The sequence below is a fragment of the Eurytemora carolleeae genome, unplaced genomic scaffold (assembly GCF_000591075.1).
Source record: "Eurytemora carolleeae unplaced genomic scaffold, Eaff_2.0 scaffold665, whole genome shotgun sequence".
Classification (NCBI taxonomy): Eukaryota; Metazoa; Arthropoda; class Copepoda; order Calanoida; family Temoridae; genus Eurytemora; species Eurytemora carolleeae.
The window spans coordinates 1-25,392 of NW_019396555.1; the positions used below are offsets into that span (position 1 = coordinate 1).

The 25,392-nt window shown below is 32.2% G+C and overlaps 1 protein-coding gene across 1 annotated transcript; it reads right to left on the reverse strand.

The window, feature by feature from the left end:
• Nucleotides 1-611: 611 nt before the first annotated feature.
• Nucleotides 612-17,683, reverse strand: LOC111705425 (ras-specific guanine nucleotide-releasing factor 1; the record flags this gene model as incomplete). Its single annotated transcript, XM_023477979.1, has 9 exons — nucleotides 17,637-17,683; nucleotides 16,104-16,162; nucleotides 11,300-11,398; nucleotides 10,026-10,110; nucleotides 7,726-7,788; nucleotides 7,064-7,144; nucleotides 5,414-5,520; nucleotides 1,183-1,243; nucleotides 612-698 (listed from the first exon to the last, which is right to left on the reverse strand). Coding segments are annotated over exons 2-9 (612 nt in total), but the record flags the coding sequence as incomplete, so codon positions are not given.
• Between the last annotated feature and the right edge of the window lie 7,709 nt (nucleotides 17,684-25,392).

Below are 25,392 nucleotides of genomic sequence, written 5' to 3' on the forward strand. Positions count from 1 at the left end.
ATATAAATAGAACACGATACAAATAAAAACTTTAACCTCTAAATCAAGGAAATTAGATTAAATTTAATCTTTAAATGTATACTCTTCATTGCATGATTTTAAATATAAAATTGAACTCAAATTGACTTCAATGAATTAAATAAACTTATTTGAATTATTTTGTTTTTTGTTGAATATTTATATGTTAAATGTTTATGAGAGAGGAATTGCATGTTTGTCATTAAAGTTAAAAAGTACGTATATATTAGTGATTTTTATGTGTAAAAAAAATTGACAGAGGGGAAAAAGTGAGTAATAAAAAGATCTAATATTTTTTTACAGTAAAAAACTGATAATGAATTTAGTAGTTGTTTTGCACTAGTTTTAATTTCAGCACAAGTCTGAGAAGAGCAATTTTATTAGAATGTACACTAAAAATATTGGATATTTTTATTTCGATTTTTTGCAACTTTAATATTTTCCGAACACTTTGTTAGAAATATAGTTGAACAATTGCAAAATTCAAAATCTATTGCGACATTTAATAATAATTTCATAATAATTTCATAATAATTTCATAATAATTTCATAATAATTTCATAATAATTTCATAATAATTTCATAATAATTACCTCCTCTCTCAACTTTTTAATTTCAACTGTAAGTTCTTCACAATGTCTTGTATACTGCCACTTTGCTGTTTTCTCGCTCTCTACAACCTAAATATTCAGTAACAGCTGTTGAATAGACTGTTAGAGCTTTTTAGTTTTAAATGTTAAAGGGACTGTTAGAGCTTTTTAGTTTTAAATGTTAAAGGGACTGTTAGAGCGTTTTTTAGTTTTAAGTGTTAAAGGGACTGTCAGCGATTTTTTCACTTCTTAACAATTAATGTGTTATAATAATGACTTATTTAAATTTAATTTTTTAGGCCTTTCTGCAGTACCTAAGTTTTAAATGAGTGAAAATAAAACAGCAAAATTTTTGATCGTTTTACAGGATTTTTTATTGTCATTCAAAATTATAAGAACTAACCAGTGACACTGCCAGTAACCTTTTTCTTTCTAATCTCTATCTTTGAATGTAAACATTTGATCTGACATAACAAAGTTTGAAAGTATTTACTGCATCAGGTTGCAAAGATATAGGAAATAGAAAATTTTACAATTATTTAGTTCTTATACGTTTGATGTTGATTTTATTTACCTGTAGAAGATGAAGATGTTTCTGTTCTAATTCCTCTTTTTGCAACAGCAGCTTGTTAAAACTAAACAAAAAATAGAAGTTAAAGGGACTGTACGCGTATTTTTCCGTGACCCTTCCATACAAAGATGGCTATGACCTATTCACGACGGTACCCTTAAAAGCTTTGTCTGATCAAGTATGAATTAGATATCAGTTTGTATCAAATCTAAATTACAAATCTTTGGAGACAGTACGGTTAGATATTAAAAGTACTAGAATAGTTAGAATGGAAACTTATTTAATTTAAACTTTAAACCTCTAAGATTTATAAAACGATGATAACGAGAAAAACTTTATCTAAATTGCAGTTTTAATGATAAAAAAACTCTGCAGCATGGTGGTTGGTCAGCCATAGGAAAGTTAAAATACTCAAATAATAATTCTAAATGATATTTTTTAACCGTAACATCTTAGGAATATGTAATATATATTGTTTTGATATAACGTCAGTCCCGTAAAAATAGATTCGATGTCGTATATATCAATACAACGATGTAGTTAAATTCATCGTCGTATATATCAATACAACGATGTAGTTAAATTCATCGTCGTATATATAAATACAACGATGTAGTTAAATTCATCGTCGTATATATCAATACAACGATGTAGTTAAATTCATCGTCGTATATATCAATACAACGATGTAGTTAAATACATCGTCGTATATATCAATACAACGATGTAGTAAAATTCATCGTCGTATATATCAATACAACGATGTAGTTAAATTCATCGTCGTATATTTCAATACAACGATGTAGTTAAATTCATCGTCGTATATATCAATACAACGATGTAGTTAAATTCATCGTCGTATCTTTCAATACAACGATGGCGACTTTTGATTTCAATTTTCATTTTTCTACCACCTCGCTTTCAAAACCATGGATACCATAGATAAATAAATAAACATAGATAGCTTATGTACGAAAAATCACCAAGAATTTTACAGTCCGCGAACTCATACTTCTAGGGGTCAAAGTGTACTTCAATGATAAGCGGGGTGGTTTGGGGTGTGTAAAATAACTCCGGGAATGGAACTATTTGAACAAAAATATTTCACTGAGCAGTATATCATATTGACCAGAACTGAAGAAGGACATGAGAAGGACTAAACTAACATAAATTTCTCTCTACAGAACTTATGTACACCACAAGTACTCAATGACATAAGAACGGCCAATGTTTACAACCTACCTAGTTAATCTGTATAATAGGAATATCTTTAAAACATCTCTGTACATTTCTATCTTTTAAGATGAAAAATGTCCTTGTTTACACCAAAATTTTGTAATTTGAAAAATCTTTCTGAAATCAAAACTTACAACGAAAAGTCAATTAAAAGTGTATTGATATAATCAATTGATATAAAATCCGACAACAGCACTGTATATAGAACATGAGTATATGAATATTATAACAAATGTTAAAAGTCAATGCTTTAAACCATTTATAATTGCTTTTTACATATATAATTGAGAAGTATAGTAACTAGTGTCAAATATTAATGCTATTTCATCAATAGTAGAGTTTTCAAGGTATCTGTTATAATTGATATAAAAGAAAATATACAAAACTGTTTTATAAGCCTCTCCCCCCCCCCCTTAGCTTTCTTAAAAGTGAAGACAATTTTTTAACATATTTAATTCTCACAATTATACGCAATTTTTTTAACCTTCAAAATTATTCATAAAATACTCGGTTTTCCCAATTCCCAACTATTTCTAAGTTTTCCGCTAAGTTCATAATCTTTGGTTGGGGGGGGGGGGGGTTATTATAACTAGCTTTCGTACAAATATAAACCCCGATTGCATGATCTACTTAATAAGCCTCATGATAGGACTAATTTATTTTTATTTACAGTTAATATATCCAAAATATAAAAAAGAAAATAAGTTTAACAGCACCTACAAGATACACTTATAAGGGATATTCACACTTTGGAAGTTAGCTTATGATTATGAAAATAATGGTAATAGAACAATAGAAACATGGAACCAAAGAACCATAGAAACATGGAACCATAGAACCATAGAACTTAAGAAACATACATTTATATGACTACAAAACCATAGAACTATAGAACCATGGGCGGCATAGAACTAAAGAACCATATACCTTTAGAACTTTACAATCATAGGACAATAAACCAAAGAATCATAGAACTAAAGTATAGAACCATGGAACCATAGAACCATGAAACCATAGACCCCAAGAACCATAGAACCTTATAACAATAGAACCAAGAACCATAGAACCATGGAACCATAGAACCATAGAATCATAGAACCATAAGCCCATAGAGCCATAGAACCAGAGTACCAGAGAACCGTAAAACCACCCACTGAGCTATAGAACCATAAGTTCAAAGATCCTGGGAACCATAGAATCATAGAATCATAGAACCATCGACCCATAGAACCATAGAACCAGGGTACCATAGAACCATTTAACTAAAGAACCATAGAACCAGAGAACTAAAGAACCATTGAACTATAGAACCATAGAACCATTGAACTATAGAACCATAGGCTCAAAGAACCATGGAACCATAGAATAATAGCATCATAGAACCAGAGAACCAGAGTACCATGGAACCATTAAACTATAGAACCATAGGATCAAAGAACCATGGAACCATAGAATCATAGAATCATAGAACCATCGACCCATAGAACCATAGACCCATAGAACCATAGAGCCATTTAACTACAGAACTATAGGCTCAAAGAACCAGGGAACCATAGATTTATAGAACAAGAGAACCATAAAATCATGGCATCATAGAACCATAGACCCTTAGAACCATAGAACCAGAGAACCATTGAACTATAAAACCATAGGCTCAAAGAACCATGGAACCATAGAATCATAGAATCATAGAACCATAGATCCATCGAACTATATATCATATAATCATAGAACTATAGAACCATAGGTCCATGAATTTTTAGTTCTAGTGTTTCATCTTAAATATTAAAAAAGATTGCTGTGTAGATCGTAAAAGCTTACAAAGGGATTTTGAATGCTCTTTTGTTATAATTTTCAGATAATTTTCAAAAGCTGACTAAACCATTTGAAAAATAAAATAAAAACTAGATAGATTATATATTTTCTCAAAAAGGCTGAAAAGTCAAAAATAAAAAGATAAAAATTTAAAAAAAAAACTAGGTTTAAGGAAATCTGTACATGATTCAATTATTTTGTAACTTAATTCGAAATGATTTCAAGTTAACCTTATTTTTAAGAGTTTCACCCCCCGATTCACAGGGTTACCCTTCAAACCTTTCTCTCAGCAAACTAATAGATATTTCTGATTTTTTGGCGAATATTTGCAACAGACAATTAAAACAAAATGTATTCTTTTTTTTGGACTTGGATTCTAATTTATTTTAAGAACTATGACATATATAACGAAAAATATTGTTTTTTAATTTCAGACAAAAAAACAATTTTAAAAAATGTATTCTTTTTTTTAGGAATTGGCAAGGTTATAATGCAAGGAAAGTTAATTGAAGTTGCGTATACTCTACGTACATATTGAAACCAGTTCTCTCTGGGCGGAATTTATCCGAGTCGGATTCTATTTGGTCTAAACCGAATATATTATTAATACATATAATCAATTTGGTCTAAACCGAATATATTATTAATAGATATAATCTATTTGGTCTAAACCGAATATATTATCAATAGATATAATCTATTTGGTCTAAACCGAATATATTATCAATAAATATAATCTATTTGGTCTGAATGAGCTGAACAATTGTGAAGAGAGAACTGTGTAATTAGAGCATTAGTTTTGTTTACATTTCAAAAAATTCCAAAAGAGAGAAATTAAACTAATAATTCATAAGTCAACTGGAACTAAATAAAATATTTAAAAATATCCATTTTCTTAAATTGTTTTCTCGGAAAAAATATTAAGATAATGGTTTTCTTTCTCATTAGTTTTTCAGTGAACCATTTTCCAGAACTAGGACAGGAAATCTTCTAATCTTGTAAAATCATTTCAGTACAGCTTTCATCGTGAATTTTAAAGGGTTTCTTCTGATAAATGGAATTACTTATTTTTGATTTTTGATTTTCTCTTTTCTTGCATATGTTTTCTGTCAGCGACAAAATAATAAAAAAGCAAATAAAATACTAGCCATCAATAGGGACAGTGTCAATTATTTTGACCTACCTCGCCATTTTAATAGCATCAATCCAAGCTTTGCATTCAGATACAGTATCCGCTCTAAGCTCGTACTGGCGCTGATTCTCTCGCCGGTACATAATCCCAAAGCAGTACTAAATAATAAACCGTACAGTACAGTACAGCACAGTACAGTAAGTACAGTACATTACATTACGGCACTGTACAGTACGATACAGTTCAGTACGGTAAAGTATAGGACGGTAGAGTACAGTAAGAACCAGTACATTACAGTACAGTACAGTACAGTACAGTACAGTAAATTACGGTACAGTACAGTACAGTACAATACGGTACAGTACATTACGGTACAATACAGTACGGTACAGTACACTACGGTACAGTACAGTACGGTACAGTACAGTACAGTACAGTACGGTACAGTAAAGTACTGTACAGTACATTACGGTACAGTACAGTAGGGTACAGTACAGTAGGGTACAGTACAGTAGGGTACAGTACAGTACGGTATAATATAGTACGGTACAGTACGGTACAGTACAGTACGGTACATTACAGTACGGTACATTACAGTACAGTACAGTACGGTACAGTACAGTACGGTACAGTACAGTACGGTACAGTACAGTACGGTACAGTACTGTACGGTACAGTACAGTACAGTACGGTACATTATAGTACGGTACAGTACAGTACAGTACGGCACATTACAGTAAATATAAAAAAAACAAGTTATGAGACGACCTATTGTAAATTGTAGGTTGGGGGGATATGGTTCATGTTGATTTTTCTGTGACGTATTAGGATCCCTTAGGAACTGGTTTAAGGTAAATAAACAACATTGCAGTAAACAATTTAGGCCGTCTTACCCTGCCTGACCTTTGTTTACAAGCTTTGTTCTCATAAAACTAGTTTCCAGCAGTCCTATATCCTAATACAAGACAGCCATATATGTACACAAACCGTTACCTCCTTACCTTTAGCACAATCTAGAATAACAATATGCAAAAGTACATGTATCTGGGCGTATGCAGGATTTTTAAACGGGAAGAGCGGCTAAAAATTTGCCACAATATAGTCTCAATAGCACATATGAGATGAATCTTTGAAAGATAGTCCCAGGAGAAACAGTATCTGGGAAAACCTGGAAAAAAGTCCCGATTTACTGAAGTCCTAGGACAAGTTGTTTGTGTAAATAAAGTCCCGGGTTTTAGATGTCTAGGACTTTTTTTCCTAAAATGACATGGGGGCTGCAAATAAAAGTAAAGTAAATAAGATCACAGGAATTAAAGTCCTGATGAAAAAAGTCCTTGGAAAATGAGGTCAAATCTGAGAAGTTTTCATAAAAAGGACTTTTTTATGCATCTGTGTATTAAATATAGCCAGGGGTGTTTTTAATATCAAGCCCCTTTTTTGCATGATTGTAAACATCATTTGTTCCCATGCATTTTCCACAATAATAGGACTTTTTTCCTGAGACTTTTTTGCGTGAAATACTGGAACCAGAAAAAATCCTTGAAAATAAAGTCTCAAAATGGTAGGACTTTATTTCCACAGATTTTTCATTTCAAGGACTTTTTTCCACAGGACTATTTAAGCACCAAAATTCAGGACTTTATTTCCGAAAACTTTTTTTGAGGGTTCCCATATTGGATGTATCACTTATGATTTTGATACCATTTTTTCGTCTTCCTTGCCACTCTTAAGTCCGTTTGAATGCTGGTTTCCAGGAGTTATCAAACGCTCACAGTAGCAGCCCTGTAAAAAGTAGATAAAAATATTTAGCATTTTAGAAGTACCATTTCTATCATTATTATTAATGATTAGTTCCTCTCGTGGTATTGTTTCAGATTATGAGTGGTTCGTATTTTTTTAGAATGATTGTTCGTGGATTTCTAACTTTATGAGAAAGCAATTTTGACTCCGTTAATATTATACAATACATCTTTATATATATAAATTAGTAATATCTGTTTTGGTGTTTGTTTGTCTCTTTGTATGTCTAATGAAAAAGCATTAATCCCTTGATCAATTTGTCTCAAATTGGATAGAAGAATCTACAGTCACGGTTTAAAGATTCCAAGTTGAGAGGATTAACGTACATAGAAGAAAGTTTAGTTCAGAAGCTAGAAATTTCAATTGGCACTGGTTTATTTAGAGAGTCTATAGAAGGGGCGTATTAAGGATTGTCGAGGGGGCTCAGCATCTGTTTAGATTCAAAAACCCACTCAAAACCATAGATTTCACAGACCCAAGGAGGGGGGGGGGGCTGAGCCCCTCTAACCCCCCCCCCCCCCAATAACGCCTTATGCCAAGAAAATAATAGAAATGCCTCTTACCTCCAAAAAGATTACTCCGGTGGGTTTAGAACACTGCTCACTATCGTAGTAGAAGAGTAAATTCTAAACAATATTTAATTCTTCAAAATATCTCATGATTGTTCATTTTGTTCAAAATCCTCTATCATTGGTAGAAATGAGCAGGCAATACTGAGAGTTGGTGGTGAAATTTGAATCATGGTTTCTAGTTGAACTAAAACAAAATTCGAGATTTCTTAGAAATGTTCTCTTCTCTTTTTTCATTAGTTTATAACTTTACGAAAGGTTCAAGTAGAATCTTGAACTTGAGCGCAAAATAATCTAAAATTTAATTTGAACATTTTACACAAATAAATTTGTCCTCAAGATGAAGAAAGTGAAGTGCCTGGGCCCGAGTTTTTTTATGTTGAATATGAACCATCATAGGTTGTGAATCGATTAGTATTACATTTTTGTTACAAACTATTTGATCAGACATGTCCCCCACCGGTTTTCAGTTTTTCCTCCTGATATTTATAGAAAAAACACGGTTTCGAAAACTGGATACGATCACAGTTTCGCTAAATCTAAAATCAACAATTTCTAAAATTGTATTTTCTGTAATCCCCCCTGCAGCCGAGTAAACATTGAACTAAATCTAGGAAAATAAAAGTGTTAAACACTCTACTCATAAACTCAAAAAGTGCTGGAGCTGGACACTCTATTTATAAACTCAATAAGTGCTGAACACTCTTCTTATAAACTTAAAAAAATGCTGTTGCAGTCAAATTATGAACATAAAAAGTGCTGCTTCACTGCATTAATACGCAGAAAATACTATTTCAGACGGTTTTTGAACTCAAAATTTTTCAATTAAAACATAAAAATATTAATTTAAAAGCTGCTATTGCGGCACTCTTTTTTTAAAAAAATCCCTAGAATTATTGACACTCCACTTTTAAAATAAAAAAGTGAAGGTCACTCATTGCATAAATCCAAAAAAGAACTCGACACTCCATGTTTAATTAAAAACCACTTTACTTTCACTTTTAAATCCGAATAAAACTAGATTCTAAAACGTAAAGACATTATTCAGAAATCTCATAAAAAGCTTTTCAATAGAAATGAATAAAAAGCAAGAAGAATTATTTTCATCTTTTTGACGTCGGAGTTTTTTTCTGAGTGTAGACTAGAAGGTGTAAAACAAGGTTTAGAGACTGTGATGCGCTCCAATGTTCGGGAAATGTCGTCTTCATAGCAATGGACACTCAAAATCCTCAAATTACGTAACTAATTATTGGGCATTTGCCATTTTCTGTTGTGCGCATATGCGTCGTAAAATTCCAAAACAGAGAGAGGGGGATTGAATTTTGTAGATCCAGACAATAATATCTGAGGGATGCCTGCGTATCGACTGGCAGCTGGTGGGGTCTTAAAAATGCAAGACATGTGGCCGCAGCGCTCGGCCCAGAAATTGTCATAACTTAACCTAACCCGTAGCCGCAGTGCTCGGCCCCCTAGCCTTTCCTAACCGCAGCGCTCGGCCCAGAAAGTGTCTTAACCTAACTTAACCCTAAATAAATAGTAATTTAATTATTTTTCTGGATCTACAAAATTCAATCCCCCTCTCTCTGTTTTGGAATTTACGGGGCATGTGCGCACAACAGAAAATCGCAAATCCCTAATTATTGGCGGAAGAAGATAGTGACAAAGTTCCTGATGAGAAGGGGAAGGATTTTCTTCCCTTGACAGGTGTAAAAAGCTATAAAGATGACATTTCCCGTAGATTGAAGAGCATTCAGAGCATCTAACCTTAATAAACAACCTTGGTCCAATGTGCTAAAGAGAGGTGTAGGTTTTGTATCGCATCGTACTCTGACGTGTTAGTAAACGGCTGTTCAGTTTTGTAATCAAACAACAGTAACTACCACTCTGCCCGACTTGACCTTAAATCCTGTTTAGAAATTACATAGTCTTGGTTCAAACTAGTTACTGAGCTGTCCTAATACAAAGTGTTGTTCCAAATCATATTGGTTTATCTCCAAGATTTAACGCTGAAATATAATACTCGAAAAACCAAGTATTATCTGCTTGCAGATTTTTATATTAGGCATTAAACAATTTTTTTTAATTTATTCATTCTTTTTAAATTTTCTGATTAGTCCTGTAATTCACAGTTTAGAGCCTCCGAAAATCACAATTTAGAGCCATGAAAGATCCGAAATGATGTGGGATACCCTGTAGGTCTCAGTTAAGGATTAGCACAGTTAGATTTATCAACAATGTGCAACCCAATTCATATATGTAGGTATGTTCAAACTGTGTTTGTTACAATAGTTTACCTGGTACAACCTGAACCATCGAAGCAGCCATTTATTAGAGTCGGAACATCTCTTGTACAAATGCCCAGCCAGTACACAGTCATAACTGTACAGTGTACATAATTTTACAAAAATACTGAAGTATGTGTGTTTGGTGTCATAGGCACTTAACTAAGGAGACAATTTATTATGCGGAAAATGTGCAATATTCTAATAGGAGGTCATCTCGAAAACAAGTATTTCCTTGTGAAATAACTTTTTGATTTTGTAACTTCCCAAATGTGCAATTTTTGTAGGGGGAAATCTCCCAATTGTCAATTTCGGAAGCTGTAACTCTTCAAATTGTAATCTTCCTATGAGGTGACTTCAAAATATGCAAAGGAATGGAGTTTTTGCCACAAACTTAAATTTTCGAATTCCAATATCTTAACGACCCGATGTTGTACACATTTGATATTTCAAACTTAGATAAGTTAAGCTAACATAATTCTAGTTTGAAATATCTAAGGTCTACGGCATTTGGTTGGGACAATACAAGGACTAGAAAATTAGAGTTTGTTGCAAAGACTCAATTCCTTTCTTAAGAGGCAGCCATCAAAATATGTAAGTAATTTCCAAACTGAGCACTGTTTCCAGAGACAGTTTCAAATGCTGAATTTCTCTTAAGGTTTTAACTTTAATAATTTGTTTTAATTAAATTTTACAATATTTCTAAATATTTTACATGATATCAGATGGAAATATTTTGAGATTTCTATATTTCTTGTTCTTCATTTTCTTCTTGTTACGGAGAATTAAGGAAACCAATAACTGCACCCCTAATGAAAAATGGGCCTAAAGCCCCATTGAGAGGAATCTTCCACAGCAGTCCAGTCCTCACAGCTGGTCGAGTAAAAAATCGGTATTGCTGGCATGGCTTGTATATCCATTAGAGATTAAACTCCTTCTTTCAGTTACACCAGACTGAAGATGAAGTTTTGTTTTTATTCTAAGTACATTCCTTACTTCCCCTGTAGGATACCAGATGCGCAACTAAATACAGCGCTCCACCAACTGTAAATCTGGGACTGCTATAAGAGAGTTCCGTTCTCTTCTCTGGGCGGTAGGCAACTCAATTTCTCTTCAGGCAAATTTCCAAAAGGTAACTTTCAAAATGTACAATTTCCCAAGAGAAAGCTTCAAAAATAGACAATTTCCAAAGAACATACTTCCCAATGTGAAATTTCCCAAGAGGTAGCTTCCCAAATACAAATTTCCCAACTGGTTCCCCTCTCCAGGTATAGTTTTATACTTACAGTGGTTGTGAGTACCTCGCTTTCTCAGCTAGACCCAGGAGCTGACCTTCGTTAATCCGGACAGATCTTTGTATCCTCTGCATCTTAGGACTCAACATTCTAGAATACAAACTATATAGTATAGAGTAGAACTCCCATCTTTGTATCCTCTGCATCTCAGGTAGGGTTGTTAATCGTTTTTGTAAACGATCGTTAAACGATCGATAAACGATCGTTAAACGATCGATAAACGATCGTTTTGTGTTTCGTTTTCAAAAACGATCGTTTCATTTTCGGAAAAAAACGATCGTTTTTAAAAACGACCCACTCGTTTTGAACTTTTAGAAAACGAATAGCGATCGTTTTTGAAAACGATCATTTTTATTAAAATGATTTGCGACCGTTTTTATACGATTGTTTCTCAAAAAACGATCGTTTTTGAAAAAACGATCGTTTTGGAAAAAAAATTATTGACAATTATTTTAACGATCGTTAACGAAGGGTTGTCGTTAACGATCGTTAAGGAAACGACGAAATTTATCAAAACGGTCCTTTTTGGAAAAAAATTACATGCAAATTTATTGAATGTCGTCTTACATGAAGTTTAACAGTTGTGGGAGAGTTAAAACTCCTTGATATTTTCTTAAAAACTACTCAATGATATGTACAGATGCCCTTCAGGTCGGTTTCCTCTCTTCGTTAACGATCGTTAACGAAGGGGTCGTCGTTAACGATCGTTAACGAAGGGTTGTCGTTAACGATCGTTAACGAAGGGTCGTCATTAACGATCGTTAACGAAGGTCCGTCGTTAACGATCGTTAACGAAGGGTCGTCGTAAACGATCGTTAACGAAACGACAAATTTTATAAAAACGATCATTTTTAAAGACGACCATTTTTTAAAAACGAACTTTTTAAAAAAACGATCGTTTTTAAAAACGATCGTTTCGTTTTCGATTTTTCGTCGTCGTTTTCATAACGAAACGATCGTTTTTCTGAAAAATGAAAACGTTAACATCCCTAATCTCAGGGCTCAACATCCTAGAATACAAACTATATAGTATAGAGTAGAACTCCCATCTTTGGATCCTCTGCATCTCAGGACTCAACATCCTAGAATACAAACTATATAGTATAGAGTAGAACTCCCATCTTTGGATCCTCTGCATCTCAGAGCCCGAAATTTAAAAGAGTATTGTTGAACGACTCCCAAGTTTCCTTTTTGGGGTCTTAACTTTTGTGTAGATTTTGATTTAAGAGGTTCTAAAAAAATGAAAAATATGAAGAAACTCAATAAAATAATATTTCATAACAAAAATATTGATATCCACAAAACTGCCTAACCCCATTCATGAAACCCGGGTTTTAAAACTGGTTTTCATAACGATACCCTGTCTTAAGCTTTGGGCTCAGGGCTCAACATCCTAGAATACAAACTATATAGTATTTAGTAGAACTCCCATCTTTGGATCCTCTGCATCCTAGGACTCAACATCCTAGAATACAAACTATATAGTATAGAGTAGAACTCCCATCTTTGGATCCTCTGCATCTTAGGACTCAACATCCTAGAATACAAACTATATAGTATTTAGTAGAACTCCCATCTTTGAGTTCGATATAGCGAAAACTCAGATAGAACGAAAACCTCTCCGGAAATATTCTCATAAAGCTTTGTTATGATGCCATAAAACTATTAAAAAAAACTGTTTTAACTTCCTATTCTAAAATTTAATACACATTTTTATTAGAAATCATATCATTAGTTAAAATGATTAGTTGTGAGATTTCCATAGAAATGTATTGGAATCTTATAAAACTTTGTTAGATACCTTGAAAACTGTGTGAGAATCTCATATAGCAAACGTTGGATTGAAAGTTTCTAAATGTCTATCAAAATGATACACTAAAATCAGGATGGTACGAATTTTTGGGATTACAAAAAAAAGAATTTAAAATAGCTGAACCAACCAAGGAAGGTAAATATTAAAACGCAAAAGGATTCCGATTAAAAAATGTTTGAAATCCGTAAAGAAAACAGAAAAATATGCGTAGTTTTTAGGTTTTTAACTTCAAAATATATCAAGATAATTATGGGTGCAAAGCGCCTTGAAAACTTAGAAATTTTTCTGACCGAGGTTTCCTTAAAGTTAATTGCACAATTGAATATATTGAATTCTTACATGCTTTCAATCATTACTCCTCTCATTGAAGAGCTATTGGATTTGTTTTAAAAACCTGAATTTCTCATACAGGGTGTCCCAATGAACATGGGAATTGAAAGCTGTCTTTGATTTCTGATATTTAATGCATGGCAAGAAAGTAAATAACGAGGATGTACGTCTGACGAGCTTTACACACTGATCTTCCTTTCTTATAACTTAAATATTGACAAAGATATTAGATATTAAGACAATTTGATTTATTGAATAAATTGAAATTTGTATAAAGGAATTGAGTCTTTGCCACAAACTCTGCTTTTCTAAACCCTATATCTTTGAATTTCAATGTCGTAGACCTTAGATATTTCAAACTATGAATTCTGTTAGATCAAATATAAGTTTGAAATATCAAAGATTTGCGACATCGGGTTCCAAAGATAGAGGGATTATAAATTCAGAGTTTGTGGCAAATATCTCCGTCAATTTTGGAGATGCAAAAATGTTAGACCACATTTTGAAAATCTCAAGATTGTATTCGATATTTACAGTTTAAGCTTGAATACTGCAATAATTGTGTTCATGAAAAAATACCGCATGGATCGAAGACTAAATAAAAGTCGTCACTGAATTTGTATGTTTAATGGGACACCCTGTATGTATAATGTAATCGTAAAAATTTACGCGGTCACATTTCACAAAGTCGTAGCATCAATTTCGCTTAAATATTACTATCTCTTTCTGCTTATACAGGGTGTCCCAATAAACATGGGAATTATGTGACGAATTCGACATCGTCGTTTCAAATAATTCTTTGATTTAGTATTGTGATACCTACTGAGAAAGCTGTAATCTGTAAGAGTTTCGTCTGCTATGTTCACATTTTGTGTGTCTATGTTTTGACTGCATACGGTTGTACTTCTTAAAACAGGAAAATTGCAGTATACAAACAGAGTAAACTTGTCCGTCTTCACTGTTTATCTTGCGGAGACATTATAGACACATCTTTACAGTCTTTTACCCTTTTCATAAAATTAACTCTAGCAGACATAATAATATTATGGCTTTTGAAATTAGGTATTACAAGGCTAATTCATTACAAAGACGATATCGAATTCGTCTCTGAATTCCCATGTTTTTGGTACACCCTGTAGTTTCCAATTTTCGTTTATTTAAACACAATATTTTCCTAATTAATCTACGAGGGTGGTAACATATTTTGTGTTTAATGGTTACTAATCCGTGCAAATAATAAATTAACTTGACATTAAGCCTGTTTGTTTTTACTTAATTTGAGAAATAGGCAGGGTCATAGGCAGAGAAGAGGCTATATAGAGGCTAAGCTACCCCCCCCNCCCCCCCCCCTGCACTGGAGTGTTAACAAAAGTTAGATAAAAAGATTGTGGATATAAAATGTTTACATTCTCTTGTGACGTATTAAAACAGCCTTGTAACTAGTTTTATCGTAAACATGTGTAATGCAAACATTTAGTATACAACGTACAGGGGCGTGCGAGGGCTTTTGTTTAGGGGGGGACACAATTTGAAAAAATATTAATACCTTTTTTAAATTTTTTTGCCCCCCCTTTCCCACCTGGACTTATTTTGTTCACCATAAAAATACGCCAAAAAGACTACATTTATAGAGCCTAAAAATTATTTTTGCTTGAAAAACTAACTTTTTGACTTTATAAATTTATCACTTAACTCCATCACAGCTAACTAAATCAATAATCACAGCATCATTAAAAATTATATTTTTACGAATAAACGAAATTTCTTCTGAAATTTTTAGATAGAATTTACTCAACCTACATTTTAACCAAATCTTTTAAGCTACAATTTTCTTGGATTTGCTTGCACAAACATTTCAATGATTTTTTTCAGTAGAGAGCTCAGACAGCCTTATAGAGTGTAAAGCTATAAGTGCAAGATCGTTAAGTCTGCTCTCCGTCATAGTACATTTTGTGTAAAGAAGTATTCTCTTTAGAAGGCTAAAACTTTTCTCTCCTTGTATTAACAGTGAATTTAGACAAATCCTTAGTCTTTGTCATTGTCAGGTGTTACTTTCTAAACGTAGTTTCCTTTTAATTTTGTATTTTTGGAACTCCCAGGGGGGGCAAGAGAACTACTGCCCCCCTAGGTACACCACTGTGCCTGACCTGAGGAAGGGAAATGCAAGCAGATGTAATATTAAAAGAGCCTCCCCCATGGATGCCCCCCCTCAGCCTCTCAGGGGGGGCACGCGTAGAGGGGGGCGGGGGGGCGCGGCCCCCCCTCGTACGCCCCTGACAACGTATGCTCTGCAGTCTGCATTGTTTACAATTTTTGTTATTGTTTAGAATGAAACCATTTCCATGCCTGTTCTAATACGTTATACGTTGGTAAAATGTAAACAAACCTTTCTCATACTGTCAACTCCAAATTTAATATAGATACAAATTCCAGTCACAGGAAAAGGAAAAATCATCGCTTTTGATCACTACTAATCTTTTCATATTCGCGAACACTCCCTTTAAATGCCGTACTTTTTATGAATTATCTAAATATAGCCAATCATTAGGCGAAACTGATCCCATATCTGTACTAGGATATGGCAGGGCCGGTAGGAATATTTAATAGAGCATTCTAATTCCCTGAATTGGACTCTCATTGGCAAAGACTAACCTGTTGGCACCCCGGCCTGCAATATTCATATTGATCTGCAGTGTTTACAAGCTTATGACCTGCAAAATAAAATATTTAGATTTTTGAGTTTTTTCTTTTTGAGCTTTTTTTAATGCCAATGAGTTTTTGGATGGCTTCTGGTACTTATTCAAAGATCTTTTCTTAGAAAATCATGTGCATATACTAATATTCTTCCATTAAAAATACCCGGTTTTATTTCCAATTACTTTTTATTTAAAGGGACTGTAAAGGAAAACTGAAAGGGGGTTACGTGATACAGACACGTGAAAAATAATACTGCACTTCCATTGGTTGGAATTCTGGTAACATGATCTGGACGTATAAATAATATTATCAATTATAATTATGAATATTGAGAAATTTTTAAATATAAATAATAGTAGGAGCAAACTTGAGTTTCTCAGGCTTCTCTGGGATATCGTCGTTTTCAGATTGGTTGCGTATTTATTGAACATGATCTGTTTAATACTACGAATCTTATACAAAATCTTACATAAATAGGCCTAAATCAAATCCTGAGATTCTCAGGTTTTAGCTATACCCCCTTTCATTTTTCCCTTTAAGTAGTTCAAAACTACAAAAATCTCACATATCAGTCGCCCAAAATATATTAGACCATCTTTTTTTGAAAACATTTGTGTTTTTCTGACAATAATTCTGTGTAAAATATAAGAAATGTCAAAAATAAAATCATGTTTTTTTCTAATCTCTTAATTGAAATACAAAATATCGTATTTGTTGTGCATATAGATTAAATTTATTCTAGTTTTTCGCGAATTGCCATATTTTCTGATATTTGGTTTATATTGTATCTGCACATAACAAATATGATCTGTGGTCTATGCATGTTAAATTAATTTTAATTAATTTTAGTCAAGGTTATAAAACGTTAAACATATGTTGGTAATTAAGAATTAAGGCAGAAAGGTAAAAAAGTGTCAATGATCGAATGTATAGGGCCGGGGTCGCAATGTGGAAAGGGGGTCAATAATTTCATATGTATATTTGATATTTCAAACTTAGATTATTTGGTCTAACATAATTTAAAGTTTGAAATATCTAAGGCCTGATATTGGGTTCCAAAGATACTAGAATTAGAAAATCAAAGTTTGTGACTAAAACTTTTTTCCTTTTCCTTTGTATGACAATGTAGTTTTCATGTTGTAATGAAAGGGAATATAAGTGAGGAAGGAAAGAAGGAAGGAAGGAAGGAAGGGAAAAAATAGGGAAACAGAGAGAAAAGGAGGAATGGTTAAGATAGGATTAAAGAATGGGGGAGGGGGGGAAGATTAAAGAATGGGGGGGGGGACGATTGAAAGGACTTCGTAATTTGAAGTATTTCGCCACTTTTATGAGAAACTACAATTGAAAATGACAAAGGAAAAATTTAAATTTCAAACTTACAACTTTAAAGTAGAATAAGAAGATTAAAAAATAATTATAAACTAAGGACCTCTAAACACTTTTTAAACACTCCCCCCACTGCACCTTGTTCTGTGATTTAAAGTATACCTGGAGACTTTTATCTCTGCAGGTTCAGGATAAATTTTGGTTTTTTCTCATGCTTTCTGGAAATATACAAATATAGATAAATAGATAAATAGATCGATACACAGACGCAAAGACAAAATGACTAAAGGACTGATAAACTGGAAAAATAAAGACTTGGAAGACTGAATAACGTAAAGACTGAAAGACTGGCAAGATTCACAGTAAAAGAAAGACATAAGGACATAAAGAAAGAGAGACGGAAGGACAGAAAGACAGAAAGATATAAGACAAACAGACAAAAAGAAAAAGAAATAGATACAAATATATAGATATAAATATATATAAATAAATGTAAATAAATATTTAGATAAATAAATAGATAAATAGATGAATAGTTATATCCAATGTTTGTGAACACAAAAGAAGTAATTTCTTTTTCTATTTTTTTCATTCCCATTTTTAAGGCTTAAAATATTTTAAAACAGAGTTAAAAAGTTAAAAGACGAGGATTAAAATATAGAAAATATATAAAACCAAAATTAAACTTCACTGTGTGTTTTGGAAAACTTTTAAACCAGAAAATGTTTAAGATTTCTTTTATTTTAGTTTCTCGAAGGATCGGGGAGTTAATCAGAATATAAAGAGAGCCCCACTAAACATGGTTATCAAGAAACGATTTTTAATTGACTGTAAGCGTAATTTTAATTGACCCTCCTTGCAAAGATACCAATTAACATCCTCCATTTGAGCAAAAATGCGCAAGTCACTTTTGCAGAGAACCCCACAAATGAAAACAAACAGTTTAAAGAAACAAAAACATGCATATCAATTCATACTTGATCAATCAAAGCCTTTGAGGGTTCGCATGTCATCTTTCCATGGAGGGTCACTTGAAATTACGCTTGCAGTCCCTTTAAGCTTTGATCTTCAGTAGATATCACTTAAATACAAAATGTGTGCGAACAAATAATTTTACTTTTATGATTTTGAATAGTCCAATAAACGTGAAACACAGCAACTGTTAAATGTAAACAGACCTATTTCATTTAATAAGTTGAATTTAAAGGGACATGTGAACTGTTTGCTTTAAACCAACGTCAAAAAAGATTTCCTAATCCAATTATGGGTTTAACTGTAGTTAAGATTGATATCACGACCTTATATTATTATATCAGAAATATATCCTTGACGTAAATCATGTGATATATTATTAATATTAACATATTATAACGTTCATATAAAAACCATTAGCATGTATACAATAAATAAGAAAACCGTTTGACTTCATAATACAACACTAGCGATTAGAGCTGGGCAACTTTTTCTAGCCGTTTCGTTAACAGTTAGTTACAGGCAGACGTTAGAAGATGTTCTACAGCCGTTAAGGTTATTTTTGCAGTTAACAGCAATAGCTGTTCAGAAATTGCGCGAAGCGAAAAAAACCGGTTTTCAAATCGTTGCAACGATGCAAGCTGTCAACGGTTGTGTTTGTAGTATTAACGGTTAATACGTTAAAATTTCCATTAAAAAAGTCGTTAACAGTTTCTTAAATTGTGTTTAGCCGTCACCAAATGGCAAAAAAATCTTTAAAAGTTCCATCATATAAGTATGGGCGAGGGGGGGGGACTAAAGATGACATCTAAAACATCAAAATATATTTTAAAATTTTTTTTTGCAAGTCCCATACAATTTTAGCCGAAAAAAGGTTGCCGTGTGTTTCGTTTTCATTTTCAACTATTACTTTTTTCAAAAACGGCTAATCCGTTTCGTTAACGATTTTAAAATTAACGATTTTTGCCGTTCGTGAAATTAATTTTCGTAAACCTTGGTTTCGTTAACGGAACTTTGCCCAAAGATGATCTTTCAGTTCTATCTTCACTGTCATGTTTACAGGGACACCCTGTATAAAAATGATATTATATGCGATTTTTAAACTAATTTGATTGTTTATCAAGATTAAAGGAAATTTTACAGATGTTAAATTGATATTTAAAATTCAAGAAATATTTGATAAATCCCGGGACATACATTATTCATTACAATATTCAATACAATATTCATTACAATATTCATTATAATATTCATTACAATATTCATTACAATATTCATTACAAGGGAGAATACAGCGTTACGTAGTTACTCACGCTGTTTACCATCGCTTGGCCGTAAATTACAATTTTACATATTTAAAACTTAGAATCTCAAAACCAAGCTAAGAACATTCCCGTGGTTCTTTCGAGTTCCTCCATCAAAATCGGTCAAGTGTTTCATATACAGGTTTTATTAGTAAATAAAGTGGGTCTGTTTACACTGCACTTCAATGAACTTTTAACGTCATACTTTCAGTCTAAATGTCGTCTTCCTATTCCAGTGTTTTCTGGTTCTCACTGTAAAAAAATGCTGAAAATAAGTTTTATTTCTTTTAATTATTATATTTTATTAGAAACCAGATATTCTCCGAATCTGATTATGCTGATACAGGATATAGTTTTCTTAATATCAGTTTTCTTGTTCACATAGGTCTTAGGATATTTTAGATTTTTCTTTTCGTATCGGGCAGAAAATTAAAGGAAATGTTAACTTTAGCATTAAGGAATTGAGTCTTTAACACAAACTCTGATGTTCCAATTCCTTTATCGTCGCATTGCAACCTAATGTAATAGACCTTAAATATTTTAAACGATGAATTCTGTTATATTAAATAATCTAAGTCTGAAATATGAATTAGGGATTAGAAAATTTAAGTTTGTGACTAAAACTCTATTCCTCTGGCTTGTCTGTTTGTATCCAACAAACGTCTAAACTGCTGAACCAATCGGACCTAACCTTTTTGGAAACTCACATAGCCCTCGGGGGGAAAAAATGGCGACAATCATTATTTTTAAAATCCACCAATTTAAACAGAAAAAATGGCGATTTTAAGAGCAAAATTTAAACGAGCTTAAATACTGAAAACTCACAACAAATTATAATTTTCAAATATCTGTGAAAACTGATGGCGTAAACCTTTTTCATTTTAAACTATTATTTAATCTTACATAAGTAATAGTAAAAGTATCCAAAGTGGACTCTTCATTTCGAACATGTTCTAAAAAGATGTAAATTCTAAAAAAATCGACTTTCCTAAAATTCTAAATCTATCTTCTATCTATATTTTCCTTGTTTGTCTTTCTGGGTGTCTGTTTGTTTGTTTTTTATTTGTGTCCAATAAACGTCAAAACGGCTTCACCGATCAGGCCCAAATTTTGTGTGGGACCTCGCGTAACCCTAGGGAAGGTTATGGATGATCGAAATTTAAAAAATTTGTTTCTAACAAAATTCGCTTTTTGAAAATTTTGAAAATCCACAAATTTTCTTAATAAAATTCGCGAATTTTTTCCTTTTTTTACGATGTATTTACAGCGAAAATGTTCACAAATGAAATAGAAGATGGGCGCGCCCTTTATGACTAATATATCTATAATTATATAAAGTCCAACTAAAGCTAAATCAATATTCAATTCAAATGTTTTTTATTTCTTCCAAATGCAAATATATTTTTATTAATATATGTATATATTATAAATCTTTAAATATATATTTCTAAAGTTTATACTTATCCAACTAAATCAATTTATAACCTGTTCAGGCGTGAAATTAACATTAATAAAACCCAATTTAAATATTTCAGAAAAGATAAAACTTCTAGATTTTAACAGGTTAAAGGAATTCTCGACGTACTTTTTGATTAAAAAATTGCATTCCCCATCCATACAACAGTCCCCTTGAAACATTTTTTCGTCAATAATTAGGTCGTTTTTGCCGTGTTTCCAGCTGGAAAACTGATTAATTCTTAAAATGTCCTTCATTGTTTCTTTGGCATATTCGCAAGTCACTCTTATGGAAAAACTGAGAATCAGTTTAAAGATATAACATCTTGAATATGTTATCTGAGTTAAAACAATGAAGAAATTCTATAAAAATTCATAATTCCATTTGTTGCTGCTGTGAAAACCTTGTAATAAACAATAACAACGATATTTTGCTGATAACCCAATTCTTTTTTTAAATACTTTATTTTAAGCATTTTTAATTATATCCATCAAAATGTTTAAGTAGGTAAAATTCTTCCTAAACTTTGTTAAATTTTCTGTGCTATCCAACTATTTTGAATTTAATAGACACAAAAAATATAAATATTTAAACAAAGGAATTGAGTCTTTGTCACAAACTCTTATTTTCTAATCCCTACATCTTTGCTACCAAGGAATGAATGCTGTTAGATCAAATAATCTAAGTTTGAAATATCAAAGGCTTTATGCATTTGGCACAATGCATATGTACAAAATAGAATACGTAAAAGCGTTACAAAAATAAATCTTAAGAAACCCTAAAATAGATACATTACAATGTTACAAAGATAAACTTAGAAAACTCTGAAATAAATACATTAAAACGTTACAAAGTTAAACTTTGAAAACCCTGTAATAGTTACGTTAAAACGTAACAAAGATAAACTGTGCGAAACCCTAAAATAGAAACGTTAAAAAGTTACACAGATAAACTGTAAGAAACCTTGATATAAATACGGTAAAACGTTACAAAGATAAACTGTAAGAAACCCTAAAAATAAATACGGTAAAACGTTACAAAGATAAACTGTAAGAAACCCTGAAATAAATACGGTAAAATGTTTAAAAGATAAACTTTTGAAAACCCTGAAATAGATACGTTGAACCATTGCAAATATAAACTGTAGAAAACCCTAAATAGTTACATTGAAATCATACAAAGATAAACTGCAGAAAACTCTGAAATAAATACTTGAAGATGTTAAAAAGATAGACTGTAGAAAACCTTAAATAGATAAATTAAAATGTTACAAAGATGAACCGTAGAAAACCCTGAAATAAAAACGTGTAAACGGTACAAAGGTAAACTGTTGAAAACCCTGAAATAGATACGTTAAAATGTTTAAAAGATAAACTCTGAAATAGATACTTGAAGATGTTAAAAAGATAAACTGTAGAAAACCTTAAATAGATACATTAAAATGTTACAAAGATGAACCGTAGAAAACCCTGAAATAGATACGTTTAAACGTTACAAAGATAAACTGTGATAACTATGAAATAGATATACGTTAAAATATTAAAAAGACAAACTGTCGAAAACCCTGAAATAGAAATCGTTCGGCCAGTAAAGTTTTCTTAATATATCTCTTAATATTCTTAATTTCCTTTTCCCTTTTTTCATCTTCTGAATTGTGAACCACTAAAAAATACCTAATACGAAACAAGAAGTACTCTCTTTCAATAAACAAAACATACATGTATATTTCTATTCAAAAAGGAGGATGTATGTTTGTCATACTTTTGTGCGTTCTAAAACATGTATTTTCATTAGTGCAATTTTCATCATTTTGCGTCAATGAACCTGCGTCCAATTAGAAACACACAGAGAAGTAATCAAATATTGAAATCCCATTATTTTTCTTGGTTAACAGTTCTTCCTAGGTTTATTTTGAGGCCTTAAATCCGTTAATTTTGCATCATTACACTGATAAAAAAACCTCAAACTAAAATACTAGTGACGATCATGTAACATTCTCAGGTTTAGGGTGAATTTAGTTTAAAAGAGTAACATATGTGTAACGTATACAGTTCTTATTTCTAGTATACATTTATATAAAACTGGAATATACTCTTCTCCTAGAGGCCTACTCCGCTCTACTGATCTATGCACACCTGTGGAGCCTTAAATTCGAGGCTTTGGTTCCAGAGCTAACCTCTCCTTGTCATCCTGTACCCCTTACTCTTCTCGGTACCTTGATCTCTATCCTCCCAACTCTTCCCAGTACCTTGGTCTTTAATCTCCCTACTCTTCAGAGTACCTTGATATCTATCCTTCCTACTCTTCTCGGTACCTTGATCTCTATCCTCCCTACTCTTCCCAATACCTTTATCTCTATACTCCCTACTTTTTCCGGTACCTTGATCTCTATCCTCCCTACTCTTCTTGGTACCTTGATCTCTATCCTCCCTACTCTTTTCGGTACCTTGATCTCTATCCTCCCTACTCTTCCCGGTACCTTGATCTCTATCCTCCCTACTCTTCCCGGTACCTTGATCTCTATCCTCCCTACTCTTCGGTACCTTGATCTCTATCCTCCCTACTCTTCCCGGTACCTTGATCTATATCCTCCCTACTCTTCCCTGTACCTTGATCTCTATCCTCCCTACTCTTCCCTGTACCTTGATCTCTATCCTCCCTACTCTTCCCAGTACCTTGATCTCTATCCTCCCTACTCTTCCCTGTACCTTGTTCCGGCAAAGCTTTGTTCTAAGCTAGTATTATATATACCTGTACTGAAATGTTTTTTACTTATTATTTTTCAAATAGTATCCAAGCAAAAAGAAAAATGAATTTGGTTAGAATTAGACGCACACACGTTTTATTCCAAGAAAATGACCAAAGCAAAAAAGTTTTTTATTAAACAAATTATGGCTGTTGCATCATATATATCCTCTTTTTTAAGATAATGTAATAAACGTTGCGTATCCAAAAGCAATTAATGGAAAAATTAAAAAAAATTAAATTAAAATTTTGAATGGAATTTGCTTTTAGAATTTTAGATTCAAATGGTTCTCACTGCAGTAGACATTTTATAAACATGCTCTAATTGTTAAATAAAAACATATTTATCCACTTATAGCCAAAAGAAGAACAGAAAATGTAGTTTTCTCTTCCATTAAGAAAAGTGATTATATCTTATATAGTTGTATTTAGTAAATTAAATGTATTTCTTTGCTGTTTTTAGAGAAAAAAACCTTTTTTTATTTCCTAGTTACTGTGAACTAGAATATGCACATTGCACAATCCTACGCAAATAAATTATGATTATGATTTTAAAAATATCCCTCCTAAATTTAAGCTAAAACTTTTCATTTGCAAAGAATTGAGTCTTTGCCACAAACTCTGATTTTCTAATTCGTATATCTTTGCAACCCAATGTCGTAGACCTTAAATAGTTTAAACTATAAATCCTATAAGAACAAACAATCTAAGTTTAAAGCCTAACCGGTTTACACAATTAGGTACGTACTACGTACTATAATAAGACTTCGAAAACTTGAGTGTGTGTCAAAATCAGTTCCTTCGCGCTTTGCAAAATTTTTACAAAGAACTATTTAAGGTTTTAAATAAATAGAAAAAATAAACCTTCTAAAATGTTAGTTATAGTTGTGTTATTCAATCATTATTATTTTGTTTCGTAGAGAGGCTAAAACAATTTAAACAATATTAAAATAAAACAAAGAATATCTAATTTTATTCAATTTTGATGGAATTTATCACACCTACTATACTTCCCGTTGTAGGTTGATTAAGTGACTTTATCGCCCTACAACAGGGTGATTAAGTAACTTTTTCACCCTGCTATTAAGATTTCAAATTTCATACCTAATTTGTCTCATTGTAGGGTGATAAAGTTACTTAATCACCCTACAACAGGGTGATTAAGTAACTTTATCGACCTGCTTTTAAATAATTTGAGTAAAACTGAATAAAACTATATATGTTATTGAAATGAGTATCATGCGTGCGAAACACATTTTTGCACCTAATAATACCCATTACAATGATATAAATAGATATTTACTAACTGTGGCAATACAATACATGTCATATTAAAAAAAACGTCTGAGGAATGCGGAAAAAAATCTAATATAACCAGTCAGGATTCTGTCTTATTTTTAATCATTATGAGAAGAAATAAAAAAACCTTGTTATAAATAGA